The sequence below is a fragment of the Sminthopsis crassicaudata genome, chromosome 2, assembly GCF_048593235.1.
Source record: "Sminthopsis crassicaudata isolate SCR6 chromosome 2, ASM4859323v1, whole genome shotgun sequence".
NCBI lineage: Eukaryota > Metazoa > Chordata > Mammalia > Dasyuromorphia > Dasyuridae > Sminthopsis > Sminthopsis crassicaudata.
In genome coordinates this window covers 218,231,559-218,246,643 of record NC_133618.1, presented here as the reverse complement: position 1 = coordinate 218,246,643, position 15,085 = coordinate 218,231,559, and the positions used below count along the sequence as shown (strand labels likewise).

Genomic DNA, 15,085 nt, shown 5'->3' with positions numbered 1-15,085 from the left:
TACATTTGGTCCTATAAGTAATAAATAGCTACTGGTAGCTATTTCATAGGAGATGATTTGATCTCACATACTCATTAAGAAAATCCCATTTTCAGCTAAGAAAATGGATAGGAGTGGAGAGAGCAAAGGTAGAGAGACGAAGAAAGCAGGTAAGTGACACAGCGGGGAAAAAAAAGTGCTGGACCATGAATCAGGAAGACCTGACTTCAAAGACACTTAGCATGTTCTTAGATAAGTCACTGAACTTCAGTTTCCTTAATTGTAAAAATGGAATTAAAATAATTATATGAAGATCAAATAACTTTGCAGAGTGCCTGGCACTCTATAAATACTTAATAAATGCTCTTTCCTTTTTCTTCCTTATCTCCGTTCCCTAAAGATGAAAGTGATATTGAAATGAATCAGGTCCAAATGATAATGAGAAAACTTGAAATCATGGTCTGCAAAGAATAGTTGAAGCATCTGGGAATGCTTATTGGAAAAGGACTATTGCTGTCTTGAAAAATTTGCATAGCTGTCATGAAGAATTAAATATTCTATTTGGCTACAGTTGACTAGATTTGGATGAATAGGTTGAAGTTATAGGGAAACAGATTTTTGGAAACAAAAAATTATCTATTGATTAGAGATCCAGAAATGAAATAGGCTTCTGTATAAGGTTGTCTGTAAAGAGGCAGACATTAGAACGGTTGATATTACTCATTTTGAAATAAGAATTCTTGTTTTGGTTGGGAAACTTTATTAGATTAGCTTAAATACACATTTAAATGATAAGATATTTTATTTTTTTGAGAGAATAGATCTAGGTTTTCTCATATATGTAAAGAGCTCATATTAAATATCTCATGCCTTTCATAACTTCCTCATTTGTAAAACAAATCAAACAATGTAAGAATTAATTCCGTCTTAAGTACACATAGATAAATAGATGTTGGGAAATTACTTTGAGACTCTTGATAAACTATCTTATAATCATGATACAGTTGTTTTAAAACAATAGGATAATAATAATTGACATTTATATTGTTTTTAAGGCATGCTATGTACATTATCTCATTGGAATTTTACAATACTTTATAAGAGACGTATTATAGATTTTATGTTCCCCATTTTAAGAGTGAGCAAAGTGAAGTTTGGATAAATTAAGTAAATGAATGAAAGGATGAATAAATGAATGTAAAGAAAGATTAAATTATTGAGTGCTTCATCTATGCCAAGTATTGAACAAAGCACCGAGGATACAAAAACAAAACAAAATAAAACAAAACAAACAAAAAAAAAACAGGCTAGTATTTTATAGTAGAGTGGTGATTAGAAAAGAGAAGAATTAAAAAAAAATTGTGAATTGATCAATAGGATAATTAATTAACATATATTTCCTCAAAATAATTTTAGAACTAATTTGATTACTGTTCCCAGAGCAGAACATAGAATGTAGGGGCTCAAGGGAATGTAAAATTGTGGAAGATCAAATTGCAAAATCACCACAGGATGAGATGTGATTAATGGTCTTGTTGGGAGCTTAGATAGAGTGGGTTAGGTGAGTTTGCATTTATTTACCCTCCCATTATGACAGTTCAATCCCAAAAATTTCAAACTACCCTCCAGCACTGGAAGAATGATTTCTGAAACTTCAAAATGTAAAAGCTTAATTTTTATCATACAGCTTAGTAAATATCAAGTGAGTTTTGAACTCAGTCTTTCTGACTTCAGTGCCAAAGCATCAACTGTTTGTTAAACCATAACCTAAGTCAGAAGAGTTAAAGGTGTCAAATGGGGCCCCCAGCACTCCAGAAAGGTCTGGACACATTCAAATGAAATTGAGAAATGTTAAACAAAATCATTAAAAATAAAATAAGACATAGATAATATAACATTTTAAAACAAAGTCAATAAACAATTTCTTTTTGAGTTTGATACCATTGCTTTAAGGCATATATTTCAACATTGGATTCATGATTTTCTAAAAAAAAAAAATTTTTTTGATTTGCTCTATATCAATGTAATTATTTTCCTTTGTGACTGATTTTATTTTATGTATTTAAAAACATTATTCTGAGAACAGGTCCATATGTTTTATAAGATTGCCTAAAAGGTCCTTGAAACAAAAAGATTCAGATCTCCTAATATGGGCCACTTCCATTATAGGGCTTTATTCTCTGAGTTATGCTATCTAAATGTAATAGAGAGTGGATGTGTTCATAATCATATTTCTAAAGCATATTCGTGGGAAACAGCATAAAAATTCTCTATATAGAATAGAAATTCTAAGTTTATTTCTGACACATTTGTGTTAATGAGGATTTTTTAAAATTATATTTTCATGATTTTGAGTTAGGAGATAGATGGCTTTGTCTACTAGGCAAAGTACAAAATCAGCAGGGTTGCCTAATTCCCGTTAAGTGCATGATTTCAGAATGTCATTTACCTCATTTAATCTGAGTATCAGGCCTCAGTTTCACCAGCTGCACTAACATAATGGAGAAGCTTCAATGCAACGTGAAATGCACATTCTGAGTGCCAAAAAACTGTCAGATAATAATGTTTTGGCTCACCAGTCCAGACAAAAGGCTGAATCCAAATCCCAAGTCACTCATAATAAAAGATGCATCAAAATACCAGCTATATATCCACTTATTTCTTGAGTCATTTGTCTCTGTTTCTATGTTTTTCAAAAAAAAATTGGCATTTGTACTAATGGAGGACTTGATAAATGGCCCATTTTCAGGTGTTAGCTGACAATAACCTAGTCAACCAATAAGTGGTCTCACTTTGAGTCTGCCTAAAGATACAGGGGTCAATGTCAGGAATAAAATGTTCTGTGTCATGGAGATAAAAGTGGTTCTTCCTTACATAATATCTAATAGCAATGGAAAGCCTGTTAGTGGCTCTAGCATCATATAAAAGGGAAGAAGAGACAATATCAATTCAGTCCTCTCAATCAATTGAGAAACAGGGAGACTATTTGCCATCAGGATCAGGAGATCTGGGTTTGTATCACTTAGCTTTGTGAATATAGGTAAGCTACTTAGTTTACAGAACCTCAGTTTCCCTATATGCAAAAGTCATAATAATATTTACACAACTGCGAAATCTTAAAATACTGCAGATATTTTGGTTATTATTAATTAGAGGCAACTCTGACATAGAGGATGGAGACCTTCCTCCAATTCTTTAATTCACTGTTTCACTGATTCCTAATAGCTCTCCTATATTATAAATTCCAGAACAATTGTAGGTCAGCATAGGTAGTGAGAGTTTCCTCACCAAAAGTTCTCTTCATAAATGAAATCACAGATCTGATAAAATACCTCCCCCATCTTTTTCTTGTAGTTGTTGTTTACTCTCTTTTAGGCCAATTGAAGAAGTTGTGCATTTATTTTACTTAACCAGCTTTACTTACAGATTCAAACAAATCTCTTTGTCTATGCTGCAAAAGAAATGAGATGTTCCTTTGCATTTGACTCCCATCTTTGGCTTAAATAATGATCATTGGCTGAGATAATTACAGTAGATATTAGCAATCCTGTCTTTTATTTAAGTATCAGAATTAAATTCAATCAACATATTTCAATGGATAAAATGTAATGAATGTATGATGAATGATGAAATTATTTGTCCACTGTTTCTTGATGTTGCCTACACATAGCTAGCCCTCTTTGCCAGCAAATCTGCCTCTTAATTACAGTGGTTAGGCCATAATGTCAATTCGCACACAGGCTTTATCCCTATAAGAGACAGTCAGTTACACTTTATTAAATGATCACTCATAATCCTAGCTATCTTGCAAAGGTGTATTGCTGATTATAAGAGAATCTAGACAACTAAGCAGGAATGATTGAATACAAATTCATTACCTACCCCTAATATAAAACTAATACATGTTTAATGGAGGATGGGTCAATACAATAAAATCATCTTCATCTATAAAGTTTAATAATATCATTTTGTTCACTTCCCATATTTCTATTTTTTGAAGTCCCCACCCCAGAGGTAGGGCTGGAAGAATTCAAAATCTACATCTCACAGTGGTATTTTGATAATTAATATATGTTCAAAGCCTATTTCCTTAAATGAAAGGCAGATTTCCCCAAAACTTTGGGAGATAAGTAGAATAGGGGATAGGATAGGATAGTAGGAAGGGGATAGGTCATAAATATTTATTAAGTGCTTACTATGTGTCAATCATTATGCTAAGTGATTTATATAGATTAACTCACTTAATCAGTATAGACCTGATCTATAAGAAACAACTGAGGGTGATGAATGGAAAACTAAAATCACATAGTATTCTCTAATTTGATGACCCCAGGAGTCTATTTGTCTTGGGCCTCTATGTCTGCCTTTGCACTTGCTCTAGGAGCAAGGACAACAAGCCTACTATTTCCCAACAGCAGATATATTTGGTACTTTTTTTGCCCCTATCATTAATGCTTAATGCTTAATCTGTTTCTATACTGCTTTCTGTCCCCATTCTACAATCCACCCTCAAGATAATACTTCTCTTGGATACTGATTTTGCTGCCTGTTCCCTATCTGTCCTCATTCCTAACTGCTGCACCTCCTATGCCCCATCAAACTAGCAAAACCTACCTCCATTCTCCATCCCACCCATCCAATCCCTTCCTTTCTTTCTTGTCAGACTCATCCTTCTGTCGAACTTCCCCCATTTTGGCAAATATGGAGGTTAGCACATTATACTCACTCTGTGATGAAACCATTACCACCTGCTAATATTTTTATAGAATTTTATAAACTTGGCCATTCATGAATCATTTACAGTACTTTATTCCAATGAAGAGTTCACAAATCACTCAAATGCTGGCAAAAGGCATAATAATGAGTAATATTTCAAGGAGCTTCGCATTAATATGTCAGCTCCCAATTCTGTGAGACCTAAATTATTTTTCCAGGTGCCACTGTAGACCAGGCAGCTGCAGAAGCACATTTCCGTTTTTATTTTTGGAGGAGAAAAAAGGGAGGAAGGCTAGAAAGTAAAGAGAAATTGTAGACCTAAGAGGACAGAGACAGAGTGACAAAATAAAATAAATTAACTAACCAATAAAACTTCCTGTCTTACACCAATAAGCCAAGTTGTTAGTGAGTTGGGAGGCACAGAAAAAGATGGGGGAATAAGAATTTATAGAACTGATTGTCAGTTTCTTGGCTAGGAGGGTGTGAATACTAAGTAGTTCATTTTGATAATCTTAAAATATACATATATAGGCTTGTTTTACATAACACACACATATATTCATGTATATAAATTGTATATATACATATATAAGATAATTCCTTATCAGAAAAAATACTAAAGAAGTTTTAATGCAGTTTATATTTTAGATTTAGAATTATTAGGGTTTCACATATTTTTAGTATTATCAATAAATGGTAAGAATACATTCCCCACAAATTCTCATCTTGTTTGGTGGTCTGTTAGATTGAAACTACAGTAGGAGAAATTGAGAAAGAAACCAAAGGAGAATCAGTATATATGCTGTGTTTCTGATCATTTCTGTACATTTCCTTTTATTTTATCTTCAGAGACAGGTTTACCACTGATCAGAAAACACTGAAATAAAACATAGAATTTCCTGGGTTCAACAAACTTGTTTCTAAATAAACATGAAAAGCTAATAGGAATTCCATTTTTCTTGCACGAAAAGAGAATTAATTATTAGAGATTCACTAGTACTTCCAGACTAAGGAAGTAGGGCAGCAAGGGCTAGAATGATCAGGAGCCAGGACAGCCAGGGAATGCGGGAATTCAGCCATGACCATTCTTGCCTGAGGTAGGTCTTAGCACTCCAGGAATTCAGATGACAGAGGAAGTAACCTAAGGCTTAGATCAGCCCCCTGCCACTCTACTTTTGGTCTTCTTCTGAAAGGCATGAATTTTAATGTGTTTTCCAACAGCAATATTAAAAAAAAAGACACTTCTAACTTTCATAAATTGTAAAAATTAGGAGTTTCCTTCAAGATTTGATCTGGAAAATCAAGGGAAATTCACTGAATAGCTAAGAAAAGAAAAATCCTTTTCATGGTGTCAGAAAATTCAGAGCATTAAGACCCCTTGTTATTGGGCTATTACCACTCACATCTGGTCAGTAAATCCATGTGACTCATTAATAATGACAAACTAATTTAAAAACGAGGCCCCAGATCCTTAATTTAACCACCATTTCAAATCTTTCCACCAGGCAATGAAAATCCAAGAACCTCCATCTTGGCTTTTACCTATGGTTTGCCCAATCATGTATCCTGTCTTTAAATTTGCTACAGCGTAAGAACTGGTGTTCTCAGAAACATCAGCTTCTTTATAGCTACTGCAAATAATTGCCATCTTAGACAACTCTACTCTCACTTTCCATGGATCAAATGAAATACTACATGTGAAAGAATTTGATAAAATTAATTCATTGTTCAGCCATGTCTAACTCTTCATGACCCTATAGACTATGTTGTCCATAGGCTTTCTTGCCAAAGATACCCAGAGTGGTTTGATATTGGTAAGTAAGTAACTTACCTTTTGTGAGCCTCATTTTCCTCATCTCTAAAAAATGAGAAGACTAGACTATATGACTTTGAATTTGTCTTTCATCTCTACATATATTATCTTATTGTCTGTGTAAGAGGTAATAAAAGATTGGTACAAAGAAACCAAATCCAGGAAAGTAGGGATAACTACTAAAACTCTGATGGTATTGGGAATATAATTAAAGATGAATAGTTTTGTCCAAAAATAATAATAATAATGGCCTAGTTCTGCTATACTTAGTACCCAGTTACAAAGTAATAAGATCAAACTTAATAAAGCAATTGTTTAAAAAATTAGAATTACATGCAAAGAAAAGCTGAATTAAAGAAAGTGGTCCCCTGATGCTTTCTTTTATTGGAGCTCAGAATTTATAGATTCAAGCTTACTCTGGGCTCCCACCAGTTTTAGTTAGACTGAAAATATGTTTCTGATCGTCCTGACATTTTGTTTTGTACATATGTCAGACAGAGATCAATCTGTCTCATGTACCAAAATGCTTTCTGCCCATCATTTCGATATAAACAAACTGAAGCACTTGGAAGAGACCTCTTTAGCAAAGTTTCTGAGAGGGAGGAAGATATGCCAAAGGATACAGGAATCTCAATGGATAATCACAACACGGGCATATGTCTCAGCCTAAAGCAATGTACCTGCCTAATTCCTAACAGAACCTCAACACCAATATGACCACTTCTATTGCAAGTGAGTCTCAGGCTCTCTGTCCCTCTATTGACCATCATTTGAACAATAAAGATACACTGAACTGAATGCTACATGCCACTTCAAAGGTAAATGCTGATTTAGATTTGTCTTCATAGGTAAAAAGGGGCACAGACTCAACATGTCCTTACAGGAAAAGCATTTGCATCAATACGAACTAATTGGGTTTTATGACAGTGATTGGAGGAATTCATGATAACTACTGTCAAAATAAGGAATAAGAAAGAAGTAAAGTCATCTTGGATGAATTAAAGAAGTCAAGATATAGAATATTTGTAATCTGAGCCTATCATTGACTAAATTTTTCATGTGGATACTAAGGCTACTCTGATTTCTAACCCTATATTTAAACATGTGATTCATGGGTTATAGGAGCAGTGGAAAACAGAACACATGTCACCATACAGAACACATGTCACATTGTTTACTAGTGCCTTCAGGGAGAGACATCCTATACCAATAGGTTTGGTGAGGCATAAGAAAATAAAAAACACAAAGACAACTTAAAAAAAAACTCAATAACAACAATTCAGGATGGGAACCACATGGAACTTACCTGGTAAGTAGCCATTGTTTCTCTATCCAAGGTCCTCATCACTGAGACACTCCCTGTATTTTCATTGATTCTGAAAATGCCTTTTGGTTCTTGATCCACACCTTTTCCACTAAGTCGGAATTTGGACCCTTCTGGTCGATCATTATCCACAACCTATGTCACAAAAGCAAAACAATTAAATTAAATTATATTATGAATTACAACTGCAAACTAACTTCACATTCCAGTTTTAAGCCAATTAATAATAGTTATTTAATTTAGATTGTACACCTGTAATACAGAATATGGTTAGACGAGAAGTTAACATAATTTAAATGTCCAGCTTGGCATGTCGCTAATCCCTAGTCTTAAGTATTCTGTTTTGGATGACTAAATGAATACAAATTTATGTAGACTACTAGATAGATATTGACCACTGGATAAATATCAGCCCCTAGCCATCTAAGCATCTGACCTGCTATACTTATATATACATTCTCTCCCTTTTCTCCTACTTCTCATCTCTTGATTTGGGCACATAAATCAAGTCAATAACATCACTCTTTCTGCAAAAATATTTACCAGCTATATGGATCAAGCTACCATCTTTATCATTCTGTAAAACAAAACTCCTTTACCTAGCTACCACTTCTCTTTATATATGTTTTATGTCCTCCTATTAAAGCATAAACTACTTGAAGATGATAATGCTCTCATTTTTTAACATTTGTATTCTCAAGGTGTAATGCACTGTTTGATACATGGTAAATGTTCAATAAAATTTTGTTTATATTATTTATTCAAACAGAAATTGATACAAACCAAGAAGCTATGGGGAATTCTTCAAGAGAACTACAGTAGCCCAAGAGAACCACAGTAGCCTTCAAATGCAACAGACTGTTTCAAATATTTCATAGAATTTCTGTCCAGGAATCATTAATATGCCTTTGTTGCCAAAGACAAGCAAACAAAGGAATCACCAGAACAATTTGGGCCCAAAACATAAATTACCTCAAGAATCCAAATAGACTTCCTTGGAGAATCATATAATCATAAAGTCTACCTAATGAAGTAATAGAGATTAAGTACTCATTTCCTGTATATACATAATAGATTTACTTTAAGACATTAAGTATGGGTAATTTTATTGGTATAGATACATACTCTTACTGATACAGATCCAACTCTACATGCTTATAAGATAGTTTTAATGTTACGGTTGAAAAGTAGCTGTATAACTATCCAACAAATTAGCTACTTTGGTCCTTATCCTCATAGTGTTCATCACTAAGCCTGTACTAAAATTATTTATTATCTTTCTCCCCCACCACACACACACACACACACACACACACATCTATATACTTAGCAACAATTTAATTTTTAGGCCTGGTTTTTGAGATCCCATAGTTACTTCTATACTATGACAAGGCATTAGAGGAGGTCTTTAGGAAACAGAGGTATACCTAATATTAAGAAAAAAATGTTATTTGAAGCAAGATTTAAAAGAAATGGAATTGAATTGGGCAGAAATGCAAGCCTTCTAATTAAAACTTTTTAAATAGCTTAATTGAACTCTCCACAGCCTAGTTATAATTCACACTGAAACTTCCAGGAATTGGAAAGCAATCTGATCTTGGCTTCTTCCTACTTCTCCTGAGCCACCCTATGAGAATGTTTCTCTGGCAGCCCTAGGAACTTTACTTTAGTTCTTTGCTTTTGGAATTCAGAGAAAGAGACAGAGTTTTGAGTCTATGAAATAATACCTTTTAAGTCTTTCTAGCTGTTTCTAGCCATATTTTAGATGACCAACTAAGAATGCAGAATCAGGTAACTAGTCTAACAACTTTTAGTCTGATCAGATAGGAATGATAAGGAAAAGCAGCTCTATCTTTTTTTTTTCCTCTGTTTTTTCTATAGTTCCTGTCTGAACTGTCAATTCTTCTTATGAGGTTCAATTTATAGAGACTCCTATTCTTCCCATTGACATGCCTTGAATTTTAGAATTTGGACATTTGCTAAAACTATTCTTTTGGAGACATTTTGTTTCTCTGTTTCAGTCTTTCCACATATAAATAACAAACATATAGATCCCAATAATGAAAGGATTGCAATTCATGTTCCCTAAGTATGTATGATGACCAAATCTTATGCGTAAAAAAAAAACAAAAAAAAAAAAAAAACAAGCGGTGCCTTCCCTATAAAACCTTCAGAGTATGGAGGACTAAAGGGAGTTTAAGGACTATTGCTATATAATTATAGAATGAAAGGAAGTAATAATGGATTGGCTATGGCTCCACTAGACTTTGCCTTAGAGGATGAAGATGACACATAGTTATGTTCATCAGATAATGTAAATACCACATTGTTACACTTTTTATTGTCATTGTGGTGGCAGGGATCACTAAAAATGAGTATTTCATGGGCAGGCACTAGAGGATGCCTGCATATTTCAAAAGCATTTATTTTAGCCAGATCAATAGAATGCAAGTCTTATGGCTGTCAGTTGGAATATGGAAATGCACAACACAGCCAATATGAACAGGTTATGTTGTAAAAGTTTGTTTTTATGTCCTGTGTTTAGAACTTAGAGCACATCTCTCCATGGAAACAAGGTGATAAATGGTGGTTCCTCAGCAGGCCCATCGAAACCCAACATAAAATGTAGCTGAAATATATAGCATAAACATGAGGATGTAAACTAGCTAGGAGTCTAAACATTGTTTATAATCTTATTTGTTTTGGGGAAAATTCACTGTTAGAAGGCTATGAAAAAGTCATAAGGCTTTGTTTTGTATATTTCCTCTGCTGGATAACCTTGACATCCCTTTCCATATCAGGTATCAGTTTCTCTATCTGTAAAATGAAGAGATTGAGTTATATACTCTGTCAAATCCAATCTAATGAAGGATCTTATAACAATCCCTGATGATTGCATTCTAGATTTCTTATCCTTCTCTGATATCTATTCATTTAACTGCATATAGGGGGTGGATTGTCATAAAATCCCCTTCTCTCAAAGATAAGGCTTGCTGAATAATCAGAGTAATAATTCTCTACTCTCTATCTCACCTACCTCCTACTTATTTGGTCAACTTCTTGTTATTTAAAAGTTTAAGTATTATAAATTCTTCATGATCCTTTTTGGAATTTTTGGGGCAAAAATGGCAATCAGTCTTCAGTACTAGAATTTAAAGTCAGAAACCTATTTTTCAATCCTAGCTTCCTTACTTAGCACCTATTTAACCTTGGACAACTATCTCTCCCTGACTCATAATATCATTTTTATGTTTAAAAAGATGTGATTTGACTATTTGCCTATATGATGTCTAATTTCCCTTATGCTGCTATTTTTTTTTTTTTTTTTTTTTTGAGGCTGGGGTTAAGTGACTTGCCCAGGGTCACACAACTAGGATTTGAACTCAGGTCCTCCTGAATTCAGGGCTGGTGCTCCATCCACTGCGCCACCTAGCTGCCCTCTATGTTGCTATTTTTTGATTCTCTGAATGGAAGTTCCCTGAGGCCAAAGACTTTCATTTTTATCTTCATATTTCCAGCAGTTAGCACAGCGTCTGAGACATGCATAGGATCATGATGTACTTAATATAGAATCAGAAGAAACTTTGGAATTCTTTTAATCTAAGTCTACATTCTTGTTTTATGTATGAGGAAACTAAAGGACTTGCCCCAAATCACAGAAGTAGAGGCAGAATCCAGATTCAAATCCAGACCTACTGACTCCAAACCCAGAATTCTTTACACTACACATTCTTTCCTGAAGGACTTCCTCTTTCTTTCCTAATAGCTATGATATGATGACAACATAAACAAATTTGTTCCATAGTCCTAAACAAACATCTTAACTAGGTCCAAAGGAGAATACTGAGGTCTTTAGAAGGTAAGTTTGTTCAGGGGAAAAGGTAGACAGAACCCATGAAAACTGCTTTGGCCAATATTTTCTAGGAAGAATAACACTTGTTCAGAGCCCCCTAAATGACAGAATTGATTCTGAGTTAAACTAAGACCCTGAGAGAAGAGAGTTCTCTTCAATCACTAACTGTTTTCTATAGCACCTCTGTGTTCCCAGAAGGGGTCTCAGGGACTAGCCAGACTGCACTTGCTTAGCTGAGTAGATCTGATGGGATCAGAGAGGGGTAAGATTTTTGAAACGCCTATAAAACAACAAACTAGCCCTCAGTCATTCATCCAAATCCTACCATGTGAAGCAAATCAGTTTCCAAATGACCTCCATTATACTGTGTTAAACTCCCTAAAATTTCCAGGAGGCTGCTGGGCTGCCCTCATAGGGAGGCAGGTGACCCTTTTTTTCTTTTTTTTCCTTCTTTAATATAAAAGAATATAAGAAAACTCAAGACATTGCTTTTTGCCAGAATAAATCCAGCAGTGTGCTGAGGTGTGAATATCTGCTAATGTGTTAGCTGCTAACTCTTATTATATCACATAGCAGGCTTTCACAATTAGAGCCTCTTTCCCATTATTCTGTGTAATTCAATACCACTGTTCACTGTGGGGTTGTTTTTTGTTTTTTGTTTTTTTTTCTCATTTTTAGTTTAAAGGAGAAAGAAAGCTAATGATAAGGAAAACTAGGTGCCAGCTAGCTCAGATATGCAAATCCCAGAAGTCACTCGTTTTATCATTTGTGTGAAAGGACTTCACCTCCCTATGGCAGTGACCAGGCAGTAAAGACAAACCATCATAATTTAATAACATTGGCAACAATAGAGTTGTGTCCTGAGGAGGTCAAAGATTGAGATGGAGAGGAGGAGCTTTCTTCTAATTTCCGTTATCTATGATCTTTCATACATCTACTCTAACTTCCTAGAGGTTTCTTGGTTTCCTTACTTTTTTGGCTCAGAAATCTCATAAAATCACCTTTACTGTTATGATTATTTTCATCTATTCCTTGGCTGAGGGCACAGAAGTCATACTTAGTGAATTTGTGAAAGGCATAAAGCTAGAAGAAACAACCAATATGTCGAATTAGAGATTCAGGATTTAAAGAACTTTATGGCATCTAGTACAATGGGATCAATTAAAGATTAATAGAAATAAATAGCAAGTGCTATATATGGAAACAAAATTTTAATTTCTCAAGTCCAAAACAAAAAGATGTAACTAGGCATAAAAATAACATTACCAAAAACCTAAAATCTGTGTTTTCATCACTGAACAAGCTTTCCAAGGGGGAGCTTCCTCATTATTTGTTCAACAATTGATAGCTAAAAAAGTTAACTTGGGTCACAACGATAAGCTAAAAGGGCCATGGTTACAGAATATATATATATATATGACACATGGTAGATTCTCCCAGTGATTTCATTTGGCCTCTCTAGTTACACAATACTTGCATGTTTTAAGGGATTCTACATTTAAAATGAGATAATAATGTAACCTGATTTCCTATTTTGACAAAGATCATAAAATATGTGGAAGAGGGGAAGAAGTGAAGAAAAGCATTAAAAGGCTAGAAACAGGAAGGGATCAGAGTGTGAAGAGCTTTAAAAGTCAAACAGCTGATTTTCTATTGAGTCCTAGAGACAATAGGGAGCCACTAGAGTTTATAGAATAGAATTTAAGTGACATGGTTAGGCTTGTACTTTAGGAAAATCACTTTGGCAATTTAGGGCTGGTAATTGGAGTGGGGAGAGAAGTCAAGGAGACCAATTGGAAGGCTATTAAAATAAGTTAGGCATATCATTTGCATAGAACTGATAATTGTACTCATGAGAACTGATGAGATTATCAGTAAGAGAGTATGCTACAGAGATTCTTAAACTAGACATCTATGCCTAGGTAGCTTACTGACTAGTAAGCTTTGCTTGGAATCACAAAGATCTGAGCTCAGATCCCCCCTCCTATACTTAACTGTGTGATCTCACACAAATAATTTAACCTTTACTTGCCTCATTTGCTTCAACTATAAAACAGGAAAATTTTTATAATGGACTTAGCATGGTGTCTGTCTGATGCATAATAAACACTATATAAATAAAAACTAATAATTTTCATTATTATTTTGATGCTATTGTTATGTTTTAATATAATTGGTTCCCATTGTAATTCTATATAGTTAGTATTATTCATTTAAAATATAATTATGTAAAGAGATTTCTAGGTTTCATCAGATTGTAAAAAGGGGAGGAGATCCATGTCACAAACTCGACTGCAAAAAAAAAGTTAAAGAAGGGAAATTAAAGATGACCCAGATCAGAACGTGGGGAGCCTATATAGATTATTTACTAGCTAGAGAGTTGGTATGACATAGATGAAACAATTTTGTCACAAAACCCTAAAGAAAAAGAATCCAGAAGAAGCTTATAAACAGGTTTTGTGACAGAATTTTGTCTTATCTATGCCATACCAACTCTAGCTAGCAAATGGTTTATATAGTTTACATAGCTCCAGATTGCTTTTCATAATGGTTGGATCATTTCACAACTCAACCAGCAATGCATTAGTATACCAATTTTCCCACATCCTATCATTAATTTTTCCTGTCATCTTAGCCAATGTGAGGTGGTATCTCAGAGTTGTTATAATTTGCATTTCATTGATCTATAGTGATCTAGCACATTTTTCTATATGATTATAGGTGGCTTTTCATCAAATGATAATTGTCTGTTCATATCTTTTGACTATTTATCAATGGGAGAAAGACTTGTATTCTTATAAATTTGACACAGTTCATTATATTTTTTAGAAATGAGACCTTTATTAGAAATACTGCCTATAAAGATTTTCTAACAGTTTTGTACTTCCCTTTTAATCTTGTTTCTGTTAATTGTGTTTGTGCAAAATCATTTTAATTTATGTAATTAAACACATCAAAATATCCACTTTGCCTTTTATAATCTCCTCTAGTTTTTCTTTAGTCATAAATTCCTCCCTTCTCCAAAGATCTGATAGATAAATTACCCCTTGTTCTCCTAAGATTATTATATTATATTAGCTTGGCCTACCCATAAACAATTGTTATTTTTCCTATTTTTAGATCTGACTTTATTTGTATGAGAAGCATTTTATAATTTTGATCATCTAGTTCTTGTCAGGTAGTCTCCCTAGTATTTCATTTTGTCTGCAGTAATTTTAAATGGAATTTCTCTTTCTATCTCTTGCTGATGGGGTTTGTCAGTAATATATAGAATATATGGAATTTTATTTTTGATAATTTGTGTGGGTATATTTTATATCCTATAACTTTGTTAAAGCTGTGCTTTGTTTCCGGGAGGTTTTTGGATGATTTTATAGGATTCTCTAAGTATATCATCAGA

The 15,085-nt window shown here is 33.9% G+C and overlaps 1 protein-coding gene and 1 pseudogene across 2 annotated transcripts in view; both read right to left on the bottom strand.

Moving 5' to 3' along the window:
- The window catches only part of LOC141555274 (cold shock domain-containing protein E1 pseudogene), a 130,948-nt pseudogene extending 126,278 nt beyond the window's left edge, over positions 1–4,670 (bottom strand).
- The window catches only part of LOC141555396 (cadherin-13-like), a 956,506-nt gene that overhangs the window by 307,459 nt on the left and 633,962 nt on the right, over positions 1–15,085 (bottom strand). For both annotated transcript variants that reach the window (XM_074288232.1, XM_074288231.1), the window contains exon 5: positions 7,815–7,967. In XM_074288232.1, the coding sequence (XP_074144333.1) occupies positions 7,815–7,967 (153 nt within the window). The remainder of the gene's footprint in view (positions 1–7,814; positions 7,968–15,085) is intronic.